The 18,005-nt window shown below is 71.1% G+C and overlaps 1 protein-coding gene across 1 annotated transcript in view; it reads right to left on the bottom strand.

The window, feature by feature from the left end:
* Positions 1 to 2,469: 2,469 nt before the first annotated feature.
* The window catches only part of KCNT1 (potassium sodium-activated channel subfamily T member 1), a 49,298-nt gene continuing 33,762 nt past the window's right edge, over positions 2,470 to 18,005 (bottom strand). The window contains 20 exon segments of the mRNA XM_053204385.1: positions 2,470 to 2,733; positions 2,821 to 2,905; positions 6,911 to 7,241; positions 7,857 to 7,877; positions 8,197 to 8,325; positions 8,409 to 8,492; positions 8,777 to 8,878; positions 11,222 to 11,333; positions 11,476 to 11,610; positions 11,862 to 11,933; positions 12,303 to 12,475; positions 13,677 to 13,782; positions 14,678 to 14,850; positions 14,852 to 14,913; positions 15,080 to 15,315; positions 15,447 to 15,596; positions 15,951 to 16,059; positions 16,550 to 16,658; positions 16,766 to 16,829; positions 17,815 to 17,951. Coding sequence (XP_053060360.1) covers positions 2,613 to 2,733; positions 2,821 to 2,905; positions 6,911 to 7,241; positions 7,857 to 7,877; positions 8,197 to 8,325; positions 8,409 to 8,492; positions 8,777 to 8,878; positions 11,222 to 11,333; positions 11,476 to 11,610; positions 11,862 to 11,933; positions 12,303 to 12,475; positions 13,677 to 13,782; positions 14,678 to 14,850; positions 14,852 to 14,913; positions 15,080 to 15,315; positions 15,447 to 15,596; positions 15,951 to 16,059; positions 16,550 to 16,658; positions 16,766 to 16,829; positions 17,815 to 17,951 — 2,511 coding nt within the window. The 3' untranslated portion in view covers positions 2,470 to 2,612.

The raw sequence follows: 18,005 nt of genomic DNA on the forward strand, positions 1-18,005 counted from the left end.
TCTCCAGGAGGCACCAGGGGAAGGGGTTCCCCTCGGAAGGCCCCCCTCCCCGCCCCGGGCCACCTCAGAGCCCCAGGTGGGTGAGGAGCGTCCCAGGACCCCCTCTGTCCTGAAGGGCCGGGACCCTGAGATAGGACAGAATGGGGGCTGTGGCAGATGCCCGGTTGCGGGCTCTGGACGTGGGACGGGGCCACAGGGAGGTGGCCTGGGCGAGCAGTCCTTCCGGCACAGCCCCGGACGGACCCCAGAAGCACAGGGCCAGTGGCTGTGAGGACCTGGGAGCCAGGCACTCTGCAGACCTCCCGGGAAGCCCCTCTGAGGAGCCCCTCCGAGAAGGGGTCCACTTGTGGAGCCGGGGGACCCCAGGAGCCTGCCTGTGTGGCCCAGAGGCCGTGCCCACTGCCCCCTTGAGGCAGGGGCCCCTGCAGAGCGCCCTGGGAGGGGGCGGCCCCTCCCCCGAAGACCCCGGGCCCTGGGCCAGGCTGGACGGTCAGGCCACACCTGATGGTGGCATTCACCGCCAGCTCAGTGCTCTGCAACCAGGGCAAGGCAGAGGGTCCAGAGACACCGTGGGTGCCCGTGGAAGACGCCCGCAGGGCCCGGCCTGGCCCGGGTCCGTCGGTGGACGGTCCTGGGCTAACGGCCCCACTCTGGGTGTCCCCGGGCTCCTGCTGGCCTCACTGGGGGTGAAGGTGGTCCTGGCCGGCCGGCTGCCCCCGGGGGCCGGGAATGCCGGGGTTGCCCAGTCCCAGCCCCAGGCAGGCGGGCTGCCATCCCGGACTTGGAGCGCCCCCCGCGGGCAGTTGTGTTGGCTCGGGAAGAAGACAGGAGGCGCGTCCGCTGGTGTCTGAGGACCCCTGCTGGGAAGCCTGCCCCCGGTGTCTTGGTGCCGTCCCCGCCACCTGTGCCGGTGACCCCAGACTTGCAGGCCCCGAGCCCCTCCCGGTCCTGGTGGCGGGGAGCGTCCTTTCCCCCTCCGCTCCCTCAGGGAGCCGGGCAGTGGCTTCCAGGAGGGGAGGCTGGGTCCCTTGCGGCCGGATGCTGGTATGGGAGGGGATGCCAGCCGGCAGGGCCCCGTGAGCCGCCGACACCCGCTGGCACGGATCCGGGGCCCACGGTGTGCCGGCCCGGACTGTCCAGGGCCCCGGGCGACCCCCACCCAGTCCACAGCGCCCGCCCTCCCGGCCCTGCCACACACCGAGGGCTTGGGGGCCACCGGGCCAGCGTGTCCCAGGCAAGCGGGGCGCCGGGGGAGGAACTGGTGCGGGGTCACAGCCCTCCCTCGGGCAGGCCCCTCTGCCCGCTGCCGCCATCCGGAGGCCGTGCTGACCCCTCCCCTTCACCCGGCGTCGTGGGGTGCTCCCCGTGAACATGAAGGACCCAAACCTGGATGCCCCTGTGCTGGTGCACACCCCCTGGGGCGGCCCCACCCTCTGAAAGGGGACCCCAACACCCGCCGGGCCGCTCGCCGGGGAGCCCTCGCCCCAGCCGTGCTTCCCAGCGGCCAGTACCCACGGGCCGGCCCGACGCCTCCTGGTCTCGGCTCAGGCCAGTGGCCCTTCCTCCGGGCGGGGGCTTCCCCGTGGGGTCCGGGTGGGGTGGGGTGGGGTGCGACCGGGTGGGTGGGGCCGCGGAGGAAATGGCTTATACACGACCCTCACGTTTGCAGAAAGCATCCATTTAATAGAAGGTTCCAGCACTGACCGTGCAACACCTGTCACAGTCACAAAGGAACCCAGGCGGCTTGTCACCAACGGCCACCACCCAGGCTCCTTCCCTTGCTGAGGAGAAAACCCAGGCCAGCATCCCGCGGTGAATTGTGCTTCCATCGGGCGCTAATGGGCGTGGAACCCTGTGCCAACGCACTGCCCCTGCCCAACGCCCAGCGCCCAGGGGCCGGGGTGCGACGGGTCACGTAAAACCAGAGGGGAAGGACGTCGTCTCCTTTTTCGTCACCAAGGCCTTGGTTGCAGGAACTCTCAGGTGTCCTCGGGCCCCTGCGGGGGTCTTGCCCGGCCCCTCCACGTCCCCCAAGCATGCCCGGCCTCCGGAGGGTCTCGCGGCCCAGCTGGACACTTGCAACTTTCTTGTGTTTACAGCTTCCCTCTTGCGCCCAGCGCACGGGGCTGGAGAGCTCACCGGCCGGGAGCCCCCCGGGGCCAGACCCTCACCACCGTGTGGCCGAGGCCAGCTGGGACCCACAGAACACGCGAGCCGCGGGCAAGCCCCGTGAGCGGGCCTTCGGTACGTGGCCGTGAAAACACGGCTCCCGCGTGAGCCATGTGCGCGAGAGAGTGCGCACGAGTGTCGGGCTCAGCTTCTTTCCCTCCCCACGCACCCCGGCCTCAGCCTGCGGCGCGGCCAGGGCGGCGGGACCCCTCCCCACGCAGCCGGGCCCCGTCACGAGTTGCGGTACATGTGGGGACGCGGATTGGATGGGTCTGTAAAAACAGGTTAAAAAAGGCCTCGCCGCCAGCTCCTCCCGGCACGCGGAGGCACGGTCCTCCCTCACGGCCGTGGGAGGACTCCTCGAGGGCCGGGCCGGCGTGGCAGGGGCCCTGCGCTCCATGCAGCGCGATGCATGCCGACGTGGGGACGGGGCGCCGGCCGCCTCAGAGCTGCGTCTCGTCCCGCGTCTCCGGGTGCCACGAGGCCAGCTTGTTGCCGACGCTGCTGTCCCGGCTCTGGGGGCTGCTCGCCACGTGGGCCAGGGGGTCGGAGCGGATGAGATACCTGCCGGGGAGGGGGAGAGCCCTGGGTGCCAGCCTCCGCCCCCGCCCCCGCCCCCGCCGGGCGCCCGTGGGGGGACGCGGGACCTACACGATGTCGTTGGGCTCCAGCCGGGTGTCGGGCGGGGGGTTGATGAGGACGTAGGACAGCGTGTTCTGCTGGTCGTTCATCTGGTCTGCAAAGACACAGGCCCCGTGCGGGTCACCGCCGGCCACCACCCCAGTCCACTCCGCCGGGCCCGGCCACGGAGTCTTCCCGGCCCGTCCAGGCTTGCTGCCGGGGTCAGCCGCGCGGGGCCGGTCACGGAGGTGGCGGCCCTGAGCAGAGGCACGGAGCACACCTGCGGCCCCCTGCACGAACGCGCACGCGCCTTGACACCTGACCCCCCCCCCCCCCCCCCCCCCCCCCCCGCGCGCGCCAGGCAGGCCGCCCACACGCCCGGCTCAGTTCTGCGCTTTGGACGGTCCTCCTTTTCCCCACCACCTGCTCCCGCCGCGTCAGCCCGCGGGGCCCCGGGGGCGCAGGGACGGCCCGGTCTCCGGCTCACGCGTGGCCGTGGGGACGCAGCCCGCGGTGGGGAGAGTGGGCTCTGGAGAAACAGCAGTCCCGCCACAGATGGCCCCTGGCCGCATGCAGGGCTGGGGGCGGGCCCGTCCTGGCAGAGGCCCCGTGTCCCTGGATGGGGAAACGAATGGTTCTTGGCCTCTGTTTACCCCTGTGGTGAGGTCTAAAGGCACCTCCCGACCCAGAGCAGGCGTTAAGGGGATTGGCCACTGGGGCGGGGGGCCGCGTCTCGGCCCTGGACCCAGAAGTTCTGAGCGGAGCCGAGCGGAGCGGAGTCTGACCCCTGCAGCCAGAGGTCGAGCGCGGCAGCTTTGTGGGGGGGCGGGCGGGGGCCCAGGCTGGGACTGGGGGGGGCCAATGGACATGCACAGCCAGCCGTGTCCACCCCGGGACGGGACAGCCTGCCCAGCCTGTCCCTCCCACCGCTGGAGGGCGAGTTGCTCTGCCTGGTGACCACGCCCGTGTCGGGAGCCCTCTGGTGGAAGCTGCCAGCCGCGAGCGAGCAGGGTGGCTCGGTCGGTGAACCTCGCGGCCCCGGGCCCGGCAGGCGCCTCCCTCCCCAGTGGGCCTCACGGGGCGTGCAGGGGAGGGGAGGCGGTGCGGGGGAGACCCTCCGATCCCGGTGCCAGCGGGCTGGCCGTGCCGAGGCACACCGGGTCGGGACACGGTAAGGGGAGAGGTCGGTGTGGGGGCCGGGCAGCCGGCTGGTTCCACCCCTCGGTGGCCGAGCAGCCACAGCCGGGCGCCCGTCTTCTCTTGCTGGGGGGCCCGTGGGGCCCTCCCCACCCGGCCTGGGCCCCTGCTGCCCCCCCTGGGTGGATGCAATTAGCAGAGCCTGGGACTGGCCCGAGCCAGGCCTGTTGGTGTGCTTCGGGGTTGGGGGGGGGGGGGCGCAGGCTGAGCAGGGGGTGGGCAGGGGTGCGGCTCCAGCTTCAGTGCCAGGGGCTGGGGGGTGGTCAGTCGCTGACCCTGGTTTCCCCAGGACAGGACAGGTCAGTTCCACCGTGACCACCGTGGTGGGGTGGGGGGGGGGGGGAGGGTGGCTGACGGTGGCTCTTCTGGCAAATGAGCAAAGGCAGAGTCACCTTCCCTACCCCATCCTCGCACCCCCTTCCCCCCAGCCCTGCAGGCCAGGTCCTTCCACTCCCGTCCCCAACCTGGGCCTGTGACTCCTGGCCCCGTCCCCTGGGGTCCGCACCTCACCGAGCCTGCACCCACCCTCCAGGGCAGGCGGTGAGCAGGGGTGAGGCATACACTTGTACTGGCAGTTAGTGATGGTGCCCTCCCTGGGGGCGGGGACCACCCTGCAGCCCCGGCTAACGTGGTTCCCTCTCCTCCAGTGTTACATACGTCCTGCCGCGGGCACCTCTCAGCGACCACACGCAGGGGCCTCTGTAAACACCACCAAGTTCTGGGGACCCTGCAGGTGAACCCGCCCCTGCCTGGGAGCCTCGGGGGGAAGCAAGACTGCAGCCGGGCACCGTTTGTGGAAGCTGCCGGACTGGGATCCGTGCCGACCCCGTGGGCCCTCCGTGACCACCATCACGGGTGTCAGGTTCGGGGAAAAGGGCGCGAACCCAGGAGATGCCAGTGACTTGCCAGCACGGGCCCAGCTGGGCCGGCCCCCGACGGGGCTGTGAACCACGAGGTTTTCTCTCCTGGGCCTGGGTGTGTCCCCTCCGGGGTGAGCCCTGTATGGAGGGGCTGCCCCAAGGCGCCTGGGCACACGGGCTCTGAGGCTTCCCTAGGGCTGCGCGGAGCCCCGGGGGGGGAAGGAAGGGGTTCTGGCAGCGGGGCCGGTGGCCCAGACTCTGCTCTAACTTCTGTGGGGGTCCCAGGGCTGATCTGGGGGGCTGTGGGGTGACCTCTTGGAGGAAACCAGAGCCCCTGGATGAGAAATGGAGCATGCACAGGCTTTGTCCCAACTGGAAAGGGAGCTTCCTCCTGAAGCCCCTGCTGGGGTGTGGGCGTCACCTGTCCACCTGGCCCGGGGCGGCCCAGCCGCTGGCCCGGGGCTCAGCAGGCCCCGCCACGTTTGGAGGTGGGACCCAGGCTGGGAACGTCTGTCCGGATGCTTCCCCAGAGCAGGGTGGGCTCAGGGCCGCGGGGCATCTGGGGCCAGCTGAGGGCCGGCAGCCACCAGTGTGCGAGGACAGACGCGGACAGCAGACCTCACTGAACTCGCGGTCAGTAGGGGGGAGCCCAAGGGCTGCGCAGTGACCGCCAGGGGCCACGCAAACCACGAGCCTTCCTGGGGTCAGCCCGTCCTCCGCAGAGGAGGAGGGGGCTGTCAAGGTCCCCGCCACGGGCTGCTCTGGGAGCACGTGAGCCCGCGCCTGCAGGGACCCTGTCCTATCTCCTGTCCTGTCCACCTGCCTGGCTGGGGCGGACACTAGGCTGCCCCCTGGTGCGGCAGCCGGAGCAGAATTACCTTGCAAATATCCCAGGTTTACCCGATTCATGACATCACTGGCTGTTAAATTTGCTACATCCTCTACGGAACACACAGGAAGAGGGACAGACAGAAACAGAGAGAGAGAGAGGTCAGCAAGCAGCGGGCGGCGGCCGCACAGCGGGGGAGGGCAGGCAGCAGCACCCGGGGGCGTCCACACGGGCACCGGCCAGCCCGCCGCCCGGGAAGCGAGGTGGGTCCCTTCTCTGCCGAGCTCTGGGGGTCAGCGGGCTGGAATCTGCGAGTGTGGGTACTGGCCGTGGGGCCCGACACACACGGAGTGCCCTGCCCGGAGCCTTGGCATCAGGGCCCCGGAAAAGGGGTGGCAGCACCCGACCAGGCAGGGACCCCGGGAGAGAGGAGGGTGGCCCGTGCGGGTTCGGTGTAGCGGGGGGCGGGGCTGGTGGGGCTGGCGGGGTTTGCCAGACTCTGGCCTCTGATCCCTCTTGGAGGGGGCTCTAGGGTCCCGTCCCAGGCAACATGGCACGAAGCAGGGTGGGGAGAGCGGGCGCCCGCTGGGGCGCAGAGTCCCCAGGGCGGAACCGGCGCAGGCCGTGGGCGCAGACAGGCAGCGGCAGGAGCGGCGCCCCCTCAGCCCCACCGCCAGGCAGCCGCTCCAGAGAGAGGGTGAGCAAGGTCTGCTCTCCTCCAGGCCCGCCCGTGGTCAAGGTCGTGAGCTTTTCCCCCAGAGAAGCTCCAGAGAGAAGGGGGCTGCCGGCAAAGACTGAACGCCTGGGGCGGCGTTGCCAGCGGGGCGGGCAGGCGGCCGTGGCGTCCGCTGTGGTCGACGGAGGGCGTCCCGGCACCGGGCCATCCGTCCAGCTGCCCCCTGACGCGCCCCCTACGCTCCGGCTGCTGGGGAGGCGCCGGAGGGGCGGCCCGGGGTCCCCCCGTTCTCCACGAGAGCACAGCGCACCCCCGCGTGTCTGATCCCAGAGGCGGCTGGTCCGCCCGCCAGCAAGGCCCCTGCCCTTGGCTTTGGGGAGCCCCGCCCCGCCCCGCCCCGCCGCTTCCGGTCCGGTCCCTTGTGTACCCCTGGGAGGGACCGAGGCCCCAGAGCCACAAGGGGGCGCCCTCCTCGCGCCAGAGGGGCTCCTCCGACGGGCCCCGCGGTCCACCCCGTGCTGCCCCGGCCCGGTGGCGGGCGGGTGGCCGGGCCCTTACCGTAGCCGGTGGTGGGCAGTCCCAGGTGCTTCATGCGGTTCCTGACCAGCTCGGAGAGCTCCTGCCGCTCGGAGCGCCGGTACAGGCTGAGCCGCTGCTGGCTGGCCCACTCGGCGGCTGCCGCCTTCCCCGCGGGCTTGGGGCCCTTGCGGCTCAGCCTCCGGGCCCAGGGCAGGCTCTTGCGCCGCAGCAGGGGGTGCTCCGCGGGGTCCCCGCCGACCGAGAGCCGGCCATGGGTGCCGCCGCCGCCGCCGCCTCCCGCCCGCGCGCCCCAGGGCCCCCGCGCGTCCTGCGTGTCCGGGCCGTCCTCCACACTCACCGAGATCTGGGACTGGCCGAGGCAGGAGGGTGAGGGCCGGGATGGGACGGGGAGGTCCGCCCCCCCCCCCCCCCCCGCCCCGCGCCGGGGGACCCCAGGGCCCAGGCCCTCCTCCCGAGCCCCAGACCACCAGCCTCCGGGTCTGCCCGAGTTTGCCGGGTGGAAGAGGGCAACGCCCTCAAGCTCTCCGGGCCGTTGTGTCCTTGGCTCCCCACCGGGCCCTGTGCTACCCCTCTTGTACCTCCGTCTCCCCCATCTTGGAGGGTGGGGGAGAGCAGGGACGCGGGAGGGGTGCGGGCGGCACCCCGGAAGGGGCTGGGGGGTGGAGGTTGGGCCAGACCGTCAGGGAGGGGGCCACAGCAGGACACGGAGATGGCACACGGGGCTGGAGGAGCCTGGGCTTCCCACCCCGGGCCTCAGTTTCCCCTCGTGTAAGGGAGGGGTGATCCCATGCGCCCTGAGCTGCGCCACGGCCCACGCATCCCGGGGACTCACTCCCTGGCCGGGCCCTTGCCCAGAGCCCAGGGCCCTGTGCCCCTCCGGACTTGGGGCGGTGGGGGTGGGGGGTTCAGGAGGGACGGTGCACACGTCAGCACCCCTTGACGTGAAGTCTGAGGGGCCACTCACCTGGGCTCTGAGGTCATGTGGCTGCAAAGGAAACGGGGGGCAGCCTGGGTGCCCGTGGGCGCTTCTGCCCCTGCCCCCCGCCCCAGCACTGCCTGAGCCCCCTGTGGGCTGGGACCAGCACGCCAGGCTGCCCTCCTTCTACGGCCTCCCCTGCCCCACTCTGCCCCACTCGGGGGCCACCGCCACCCGACCACGCGCAGGGCCGCGTGCCCTGGACCCTGGAAGGGCCTGGCAGCAGAGGCCCGGATCCCCAGAATTGAACGTGGGAGGGGCACGCATCCACAGCCCGGGGGCTGCTGTATGGGAGCCCCCCGCATCGGGAGCACCCCCGGCCCCGAACCTCCGAGCTGGAGAAGACGTGGCACTCGGTCCTGTAGATGCCGATGGGGATCTCGGCGCTGGAGGAGCACAGCTTCTGGAAGAGGCGGCCGTACGTGCGGATCCACAGGTCCTCCTCCGTGATTTTCATCTAGAGCAAGCGGTGGTCTGAGCGGGGACCCCGCCGCGGGGCCCCCAAGAATGGCGCGCCCGCCCGCCCAGCCCATGACGCACGGCGCAGAGGTAGCCGGAGCCTGGCGTGGTGTCGAGGCCCAGCAGCAGCCTGGTGATGGAGATCATGTAGTCCTTCACGAAGGACTGGCCGGACAGGGAGGCCGCAGTGAGGCCGGGCACCCCGGGGGCCGCCGGGCGCCCTCAGCCTCCCGCGGGGAAGCCCCTCCTGGCCGCCGCAGTCCAGCTGGTCAAGAGGGATTAGAAGCCCAGAGGCTGCCCGGAGCGGAGCCCAGGGCGGCGCCCTTCCGGGAGGAGAGGACTCGACGGGACCCAGGGAGGGACGCCCGGGACCGGGACGCTGGCGGGAGGTGGAGAGAAGGCTCCCGGCCGGGCGTCCTGGGGCCTCCCTGCCTCCCGCCCCCGCTGACCTGATAGAGCAGCGTGTCCAACATGCTGATGCTGAAGACACGGCCCGCGGCGAAGGGCAGGCGGAACATGAAGGCCAGGTTGGAGCCGTTTTCGCGTTCCCTCTGCAGGAAAGGGGCACTCAGGGGCGCAGGGCAGGTGGCCGGGCGCATGCGAGCGCAGCCGTGCATGCCGCAGCGGACGGACGACCTCAGGCCTCGGCGCCAGCTACGCGTCCCCCCTCCCCGCCGGCGCACTCGAGGCCACAGCCCGGGAGCAGGGATGCGGGTCTCGCTTGGGTCTCGCTGCCCAGAGTTCCAACTAATGTGAGTCATTTTGTCACCGAGCTGGTGGTTTTAAGTGAAGTCGGACGGGCCGGTGGAGCGTGGGCTCCACACACGGAAACCACGGAGACGCCTGCCTCCCGTTCTCTGTGGCATCCGCGGGGACTTTCCTGTGGCTGCGAGGCTCGTCTCGTTTCTAGAAGCTGACCGCCTCCCTCAGCTTGCGCTCTTCCCTTCGCCCCCACAGCCAGCAGCGCGTCCGCCAAACCCTGACCCGCCCCTCCCTCCCGTAAGGTCCCCGGTGAGGACCCTAGGCCCACTCGGCCCACACGGGACCATCTCCCGTCTAGAAGGCCCCTCGGTCTCCCCCGCACCCTGGCCAGGCCCTGGCAAGTAGGATATGGGCGCGTTCGGGGCCATTATCCCCGGCGGCCGAGCTCTGTCCACGACCGATGGCCAGACAGGCCCCCCTCCTTCCCACGGGGACAGACTTGCTTCGAAGGCAGAAGGCAGGCAAGGGACCCAGAGGGCGAGGGCGTCGGGTGCGGGCCGCCAGGAAGCCGGTTCTGGCGGTGGCACCCTGTCCGGTGGACTGAGCCGCGTCTGCGTTCAGGCTCTCGGGGCGCGTCACAAGGGCGAGCGGCCGTTACAGACGTCATGTCCCTTCACTCCGAGCAGCACCGGTGAGCCTCGGAGAGCGCGGAGGGCGCAGGGGAGGCATGGTGCTACGGCGCCTTTAATGGGACTCGGAGAAGCAGCCGCCCGTCAGGTGCCCGCCTGGGTCCCCTTTATAAACACCTTCAACGGTCCTTGAAGCAGAAGACACGCCCACTTTCGTAAAAGTAAGTCGCCGTCAGCGCTTCAAGGAAATGCTCGGCTGCTCCTGTGGGGGGACGTCGCCGCCGGACCGTCCGTCTGAGCTGTCAGGAGCCCCCGTGCCTGGCGTCCAGACGAGGCCTCCGTGGCCTCCAGGCCCGGCACTCGTGGGGGTGGGCGGGGCGTGGGCTCCACTGTCTCTGAGGGTGGGTGGGGGGTGGGTGGGGTCCCAGAGCTCTGCCAGTGCCGCGGGACCTCAGGCCACATCGGCCAGGAACAGCGGATCCGCTTTTCAAAGCACCTCCCGGGGTCACACGCCCGGGCGTGCTCACTCCAGGCCCAGACCACGGAGCCACGCGACGGGCTCGCCATCCTGGGCTGGGCAGGCCGGCCCTGCCCCCGGAGGCCACGCCGTACAGCGAGGAGGGTCGGCTGCTGGGGTCACCACGGGAGGAGAGGGGGGGCAGGGGCGCCGGGTGCACGTCTGCCGGAGCCCGATCCCGTGCCGGTCAGTCACCCCGGCCGTGCTCGGTCGGACTGCCGTTCCCGGAGCTGGGAAGGCCGCCCCAGCCTTTGGACACGGATTCCCGGCACGCTGGGCCTGCTGAGACCGGCGTCCGCCTTCCGGTCGTTCCGGGGGATGGAGACTCGGCCCACAGGCCACTGCTGCCGCCTCCTCCCGCCCGCCTCGCGCTCGCCCCTCTGACACGTGGGGTGGCCTCGCGGTCCACGATCCGCGTGGGCTCGGGGGGAGGCCCCTGCCTTGTCTGGTGTGGACGGCGGTTCCGGGCCCGCAGGGAGGGCCCACTGCTCCCGGCCTCGTCCACGGCGGTGCCGTCCCGGGCTCCCTGCTCTTGCCTGTGTGGTGCCCTCAGCCTACAGCCGTGCCTCCAGCGGCCAGGGCGGGGGCCACAGCACCAGGGCCGAGCCGCCTGTGCCCTAGCCAGGGCCCGTGTCCCCGTGGCTGGTCCCTGGGCCCGGAGCATCACGCCGACGCCGGCTGACGCCCTTCCTGGAGCCCCGAGGAGCGAAAGGCGGAGTCCGCTGGCCACCGCCGTGCTGTGTGACCTGGGACGGGGTCCTCCCCTCTCTGAGGCCGGCCACGTTTCCGGTTTGAGCACAGCGTCGGGGGCGCAGGAAACGGGCAGTCTGCGCCCCCCGTGTCGGTATTTACGGACACGGCGGGCGGCCTCGGCCCCAGCCCCGGACCCTGCCTGCAGAGGTACGACTGTCCGCTTCTGGCCGATGACCCTGAAGGCTCCCGACGACAAGGTCAGGAGCCTCGAGGCCCCTCACCCACTCTCTCTGGGCTCCGAACCCTGACAGCAGGTCGAGCGGGGGCGGGGGGGTCAGGTTGGGGCCTGTTACCTTTTCCAACTTGGAAAGAGCCAGAGAGTAGCTGTCCTTCGCACGGAACTGCATGAACCGCATGTTGGAAGGGTGGGTGAGCTCCGTGGTGATGCTCAGGCTGGGGAAGAGCCTGGGGGGAGGAGGGGGCTCAGGGAGGGGTCCCCCGGTCACAGAGGCAGCAACGGGACGGGCTCCCGACGGCTGGGAGGCTGGCTCAGGACCCGGCTCGGCCCCGCCGCAGCCGCCCGGGGTGTGAGCCCCCCGCCCCTCACCGGAACATGGTCTGCACGTTGACGATGGTCTTGGCGTCGGCCATGTAGTCCTCCTCCGCGCTCATGGTGCTCTCCTTGTCCACCACCACCAGGTTGTCCGCGTAGATGATGCCGCACTGCAGCAGGCTGTCCAGGCTGCAGGGGGCGGTGGGGAGAGGCCACGTGGGGGGGGGGGGTCCCTCAGGGCCAGGTCAGGGATCCCGGGAGCTCCCTTTGGGTGCCCTCCTTCCCCCTCCACAGGCAGTGGTATTCAACCACCTGGACCCCCACCACCACCGGGTAGGAGGAGACTCTGGAGGAGGGAGGAGGAGGGGCTTCTGCTAAGAAATGGGCACCCCCACCCCCACCCCTTGGGCTCTGGGCTGCGCGGGGAGGCGGCGCCTTACTTGTCCACGGAGCCCTCCATGTAGTAGACCATGGGGAAGCAGCATATGGCCTCCAGGAAGTGGTGGTCGGGCCTGTGGGGGGAGCAGGCCCTGGGGCTGCCGTCCTGCTGGGCCGCGTGCCCCCCATGCCCTGCCTGGCCCTGCCTGGGGGTCCCCCAGGGCCGCAGCACATCCGACAACGGGGCTGCTCTTTATTTCACCCAAGGGGAAACCGCGGGCCGAGGGCGGGTCCTGCCCAGGTCAGACCCTGAGCTCTGGGGGCACGGGGGGGCCGGGGCCGGGGCCGGGGCGAGGCCTCCCGGGGACTCCACGAGGGAGGGAGGTCAGGTGCTACCAAGGACCGGAGGGCCTGGGGACAGGGCAGGGGAGGAGCGGGGCGTCCGCGGGTGGGGAGCACAGGTGCGCGTGGGGGGGGGGGGGCGGGGGCGGGCCGGGCCCCACTTGTTGTCCAGCAGCAGCACGATGGGGTTGAGCTCCTTGCGCGACCGGTAGTAGGCGCGCAGCGGCACGATGAAGTTGTACAGCCCGTTGCCCGCCGTCTCCGCGGAGACGATGATCAGCTTGTTCTTGAAGCCGTAGGCCTTGGCGTCCTCGTAGCTGTTGTGTTTGCAGCCCTACCGGGGTGGGGGGTGGGGGGGAAGGGGGGCGGGCCCAGCGTTAGCCCCGCAGATAGAGCCGCCGACCCCCCGGTCACTGTGCCCGCGAGCACCGGTTCACCCGGAACCAGAGGGCCAGCTGCGGGGACACGGGGAGGGTCCTCAGGATGGAGGACCGCGGCCTGGGGGCTTCTCTTCGGCTGCCCCCCCCCCCCCATGGGTGAGCAGACCACGGGGCCTGCGGTTGGCGGCAAGTGTGGGAGCCCCCTCAGCCCCGCCACCCCTTGACCCTGCGTCTGCACACAGGGGCCGCTGCGGTGACGCCGGGCTCCCCCGGGGACCCCTCACCGGATGGCTGACAGCCACCGGCCCCATCCTGTCACGGCCCATCTGCCCCTCCCAGCTGCCGTGAGACTGTCCCCGCGGCAGAGCGCGAGCTGGAGCCAGGGAGGGGGGCGGTCACGTCAGGGAAGGGAGGGAGGTGTTGTGGGCACCCGCCCTTTAGCAGAAACGAGATCTGGGCTGTGTGCACGTACGTGTGTGAGCGTGCACATACGTGTAGTGTGCGTGCGCGTGTGTATGTGTGTGCAGGGGTGTGTGTAGTGGAGGGAGAGGGAGCTGAGATTATGTGAGGGATGCCCCTGCCCTCAGGGGACACGCAGGGGTGAGGGGAGGGGGCTCCACCCGCCCTCGGGGACACGCAGGGGTGAGGAGAGGGGGCTCCACCCCCTTGGGGACACGCAGGGGTGAGGGGAGGGGGCTCCACCCACCCTCGGGGACACGCAGGGGTGAGGGGAGGGGGCTCCACCCACCCTCGGGGACACACAGGGGTGAGGGGAGGGGGCTCCACCCCCTTGGGGACACGCAGGGGTGAGGGGAGGGGGCTCCACCCCCTTGGGGACACGCAGGGGTGAGGGGAGGGGGCTCCACCCACCCTCGGGGACACGCAGGGGTGAGGAGAGGGGGCTCCACCCGCCCTCGGGGACACGCAGGGGTGAGGAGAGGGGGCTCCACCCGCCCTCGGGGACACGCAGGGGTGAGGGAAGGGGGCTCCACCTGCCCTCAGGTGGCGGGCAAAATCACTCCTCCAAAGCGGAAGCACGTTTACCGAGGGCGAGACCCGGGGAGTCTGGGCAAAGGGCCAGGAGTCCCCTCTTGGTTTGGCAGTTTTTCCGTAGGTTTGTGATGACGTCACACAGTGTGGCGGGAGGTGACCCACCTTGTCCAGCCGCAGGCAGCAGAAAGGGGCCTTCACAGGCAGAAGGTGGCACAGGGTGGGCGAGCTGCCGATGTAGGGCGAGTTGGGGGGGTAGCCCTTCACGTACCTGGGGGAGGACAGGAGCCCTCAGCACGGCCCCCCGGCCACCCGCAAGAGGTGGTCCTGAGCCCGCCCCCCACGGGACCTCCCAGCCCTCCGCCCAGGGCCCAGAGCATGGCAGGGCCTCGTCCCAGGCGGCCACACGGAGGCGCCAAACCCCGCAGGCCCGTCCGTGCCCCTGGCCTGCGTGTGGGAGCATAGCTGTGACAGGGCACGGTCCTCTCCCTGGGGGTCCGAGGCCAGGAGCCGCACAGCACGCACATGGACACACGTACGAGTTACACCAGGCCCGGAAACCACGGGTAAAGCCCTGAGGGGCTCTGATGGCCGGTCCTCCCTCCCCGAAGCCCCCAGCACCCTAGCGAGTGAGCTGGCAGACGCCGGCCCCCGGCCCCTCTCTGCTGGCTGCGCAGCGCCGGGCCAGTCTCCCCAGCAGCGCCCAGCTCACACCCCCCGGGGGCGGCCACCCGGCCACGGCCGGCCCCCAGCAGTGCCGGGGAGGGAGGGCTTCAGAGGCCAGCCCCACCCCTGCCCCACGGTGTCCAGCGGCCCTGGGCACTCCCCTGGATCTCAGAGCCGGTCCCTCCCCAGGGCGCGTCTGTTCCCTCTGAGGGCCGGGGGAGGGGGGGGGCGGGGCAGTGCTCACAAGCGGGCTGGCAGTGGCAACAGCACGCTGCCCGGAGGCCAAATGGCTGAGGAGCCCCCAGGACACGCTGGGGCAGTGGGAAGACCTGGGCCCCAACCCAGGGCAGGCAGAGGGCTCAGGAAGGGCCAGGGTCGTCGGGGCCTGGCCGGTGCCGCACCAGGGGCCCCCCCCCGCCCCCCCGCGACTTCCACAGGCCACGCCCATTCCCCCTCCCCCTCCCGTCGAGAGAGGCTGTGCCGTGCACAACGGCACTCACTCCGCCACGGACAGCCCCTCGTCCTCCGATGGCGTCATCTCGTCCTCCGATGGGTCACTCAGCAGGTCGCAGGGCAGCAGGGCCGAGCTGTCGGCCAGCTCCAGGACGGGCGCGATGCTGGGCCGCCGGCTGCCCGAGCCGTTCTCCGCGGGCAGCGTCAGCTTGCCGCCCCCCGCCGCCCCCGCCGCCCTGCGCCGGCCGGCACTCCGTGTTCTGGAGGTCCATGGCCACGGTCCCTGGAACGGAGCGGCTGAGCTTGGCCGGCGGGCCCCTCCCCAGGCCCTCCTGGGGGCGGCTGGTCCCCGGGGCAGAGGCGGACAGAGGCTCCCAGGGGCCCCGGGCGCGGAGTCCCGTCAGGCCCCGCGAGCGAGCCCGCCCCGCCCCGCCCGCGCCGGGCCTCACCCATGGAGGCGACGATGCTGTGCACGGGCAGGCGGCCGGACCCTTCGTACAGGCCCTGCCCCGAGAAGCCCTTCTTCTTCTTCCTCTCCTCCTGCTTGAAGATGAAGGCCGAGTTCTCCTCCTTGGTGATGTTGATGTAGAAGCAGGTGTCGGAGGCGGCCAGGGTGTGCCGGGGCCCCGGGTTGAGCAGGATGCTCTTGTCCTCGCGCTTCAGCCCGATGAGGCACACGCCGTACCTGGGCGGGGGCGCGGGCGGCTGGAGGGGGCAGCGCCCGCGCCCCCAGCGGCCTCAGAGAGGAGAGGCCGGGGGGGACGGTCCCCGGCCCAGGGCGCCCCCCCCCCCGCCCGCCCGCCCGCCCGGCCGTACTTCTTGTGCGCGTGGAAGGCGGCGTAGGTGAAGCTCTTGCCCTCGTACTCCCGGAAGAACTTGCTCTCCGCCATGCGCACGTGGTACACCTCGTTGCCCGAGCACCGTCCGTACATTCGCTGCCACTGCTCTGGGGACTCCTGGCCTTCCCTGGGGCGGGCAGCCAGAGTCACCGCTTTGACCCCTGACCCCTCCCTGCATGGCCGAGCCTCCCGGGAGGACCCGCCCTGGGGGCCCCCAGCCTGGTCTCTGTCCCCGGGCGGCCCCGGCCCCCGATGCTGTCCGGCCCAGCGGTGGGGAACCAAATGTACTTTCTCCCCCAAACCAGGCCCCACCTGCCCTTGTCACTGTGCCCTCGACCCAGGGCTCTCTGGGCACCCCCACCCTGGTCCCTGCCTGCAACTCCCAGCAGCCCCCTGGTGGCTCCCCACTCCACCCCCCCCCCTTGGCTGCTCTGACCCTCCCTGGGCGCCCCTCCCGTGTCTCCCCTTCCCCGGCACTCACTGGCCGCGGGACGTGTGCACCAGCAGGGTGATGAGTGTGGACGTGGCCGGACAGATGCAGTTGAGGGCCAGCATGGCGTACTTACACTCTTCCTCACACACCACGTGGTCTGCGGCAGGAGGGGCCGGGTCACCGCCCAGGCCCCACTGGGCCCACAGCAGGCGGCCCACCGCCCAGCGCCCTCCCTGGAGCTCCCGCCTCCCTGACCTCGTCTGCCCCAGCACCTCCGTGCTCGACTCCCAGCGTGGTGAGAACTCGGGGGCTGGCGGCACCCGCTCACCTGTGCTCCGGAGCCCAGCTTGGGGGCCCGCCCACCTCCCCCTGGCACCCCTGGCTGGAGCACGCCCAGAGATGCTTATCAGATGCCCCAGCCCTGGGCTCCTGCCCATGCTGATCCCGGGCCCCGGGTGCAGGACTGCCCCCTCAAACGGCTAGACTTACATGGGCTCCACCGCCCCCCACGCCGGGGCGAGGACACTCAGCTGTGCCTCCTGCCACGCCTCCGCATGCTCCAGCCCCCACTTACGGCCCGGCCCTCAAGGTGCACACTCAGCTGGGTGCACACTCAGCTGGGTGCACACCCGCGGCCCCCAACGTACCTGCAAATTTGACGTGAAACTTGTTCTCCGGCTTGAGGATCTGGACGTAGAGGGGGCAGTTGGGTGCGAAGTCCTTCACGGCCCAGGCGCGCAGGATGGTCTGGTGGTCCTGGGGCGGGGGGGGGGGGGGGGTGCGGGGGCGGGGTCAGTGCTGATGGGCGGGAGGAGGGTAGGGTCTCTGGCTGGGGTGGGGGGGGGGGTGCCCACAGCACTCACCGCTGCCGTGCGATCCACCTCGTTGCGGCTACTGAGGATGAAACAGGCCTCCCCGTTGTCCATCCTGCAAAGCACCGGGTCTGAGCGCTGCCTGGACCCGTCCACGCTCCCATCTCGGACGTCGGGGGCTCAGGGCAGAAGCTGGAAGGGGGGGGGGGCCCCGTCGAGACCCCACCTCACTCTGTGCTTCTGAGCCGGTGTCGGGGCACTGACCAGCCTCGGTGACCCCACTAAGCCAGGGTGGGGCTGGGGCAGTCGGTGGTGAAGATGTGCCCACCTGCTGGTCTGTCCCTCCCACGGTCTGGGCACCCGGCTGACCTGTTCTGGTCCCTCTCTCACCTGGAGAGCCTCTGGCTGCAGCTCGCTCCCCCCAGGGTGGGGAGGCCTGCACCCTCGCCCCACCTCCACCCTGCACCCCACCCACCCTGGCTTGTCATCTGTCTCTGCCAGGCCCGTGCCTCTCCCAGCCCCTTGGCCTGCAGCTGGGTCCTGGGTCACAGGCTGGGCCCCTGGCCACTGCCGCCTCCATGCTGGATTCCTTTCCGAAATTTTATAGGTGAGGTAGTGGGGCCCAGGGCTCAGGAGGTGGGCACTCCTGCTTCCCCTCGGGCTAGCACCCACATTCCATCACAAAGGAGGAGGAGGAGAGGCTTCTGGAATGACAATGTGGTGGCGGGGGGGGGGGTCTCCTGGGGTGTGCACTGGCACATTCTAGAAATTTCCACGTAAGGACGTCGTCTCCTTAACTCATTCGTCAGCTGGTCTTTCAAAGAAAACTGGCCCCCAGCCCGTCTTCCCACCCCAGCTCCACGTGGAGCCACGCTGGAACCTGAGAGCATCCCCAGGGGGGGAAGACTGACAGGTGAGGTGGGTGTGGCCAGGTGCCCGAGGTGAGGTCAGCAAGGGGCCTGTCTGGCCGGGTGAGTGGCGGGCAGGGAGCCGGGGCCGCTGCCCGCCCTGACGCCCCACCCAGACTGACAGCCCCACGGCGGCAGCATCCGTGCCCTCCCACCCTCAGTGCCACACCCTCACCCCCCGCCGGCGCTCACTTGGCTCGCATGAGGTCCTGGTCCTTGAGTGCGGAGCCCTGGAGGTAGATGACCCGCTGGGACCACAGGGGGATCTGCAGGACCCTGCGGACCTGGATGTCCATCTCGGTCGGGCACAGGATGACCACGTAATAGTCCTGCAGGCCAGGCCGCGTCAGTCCCCGTGCGGGGTCACCTCTGCCGCCGCTCGG

Source organism: Acinonyx jubatus, chromosome D4 (assembly GCF_027475565.1).
Source record: "Acinonyx jubatus isolate Ajub_Pintada_27869175 chromosome D4, VMU_Ajub_asm_v1.0, whole genome shotgun sequence".
NCBI lineage: Eukaryota > Metazoa > Chordata > Mammalia > Carnivora > Felidae > Acinonyx > Acinonyx jubatus.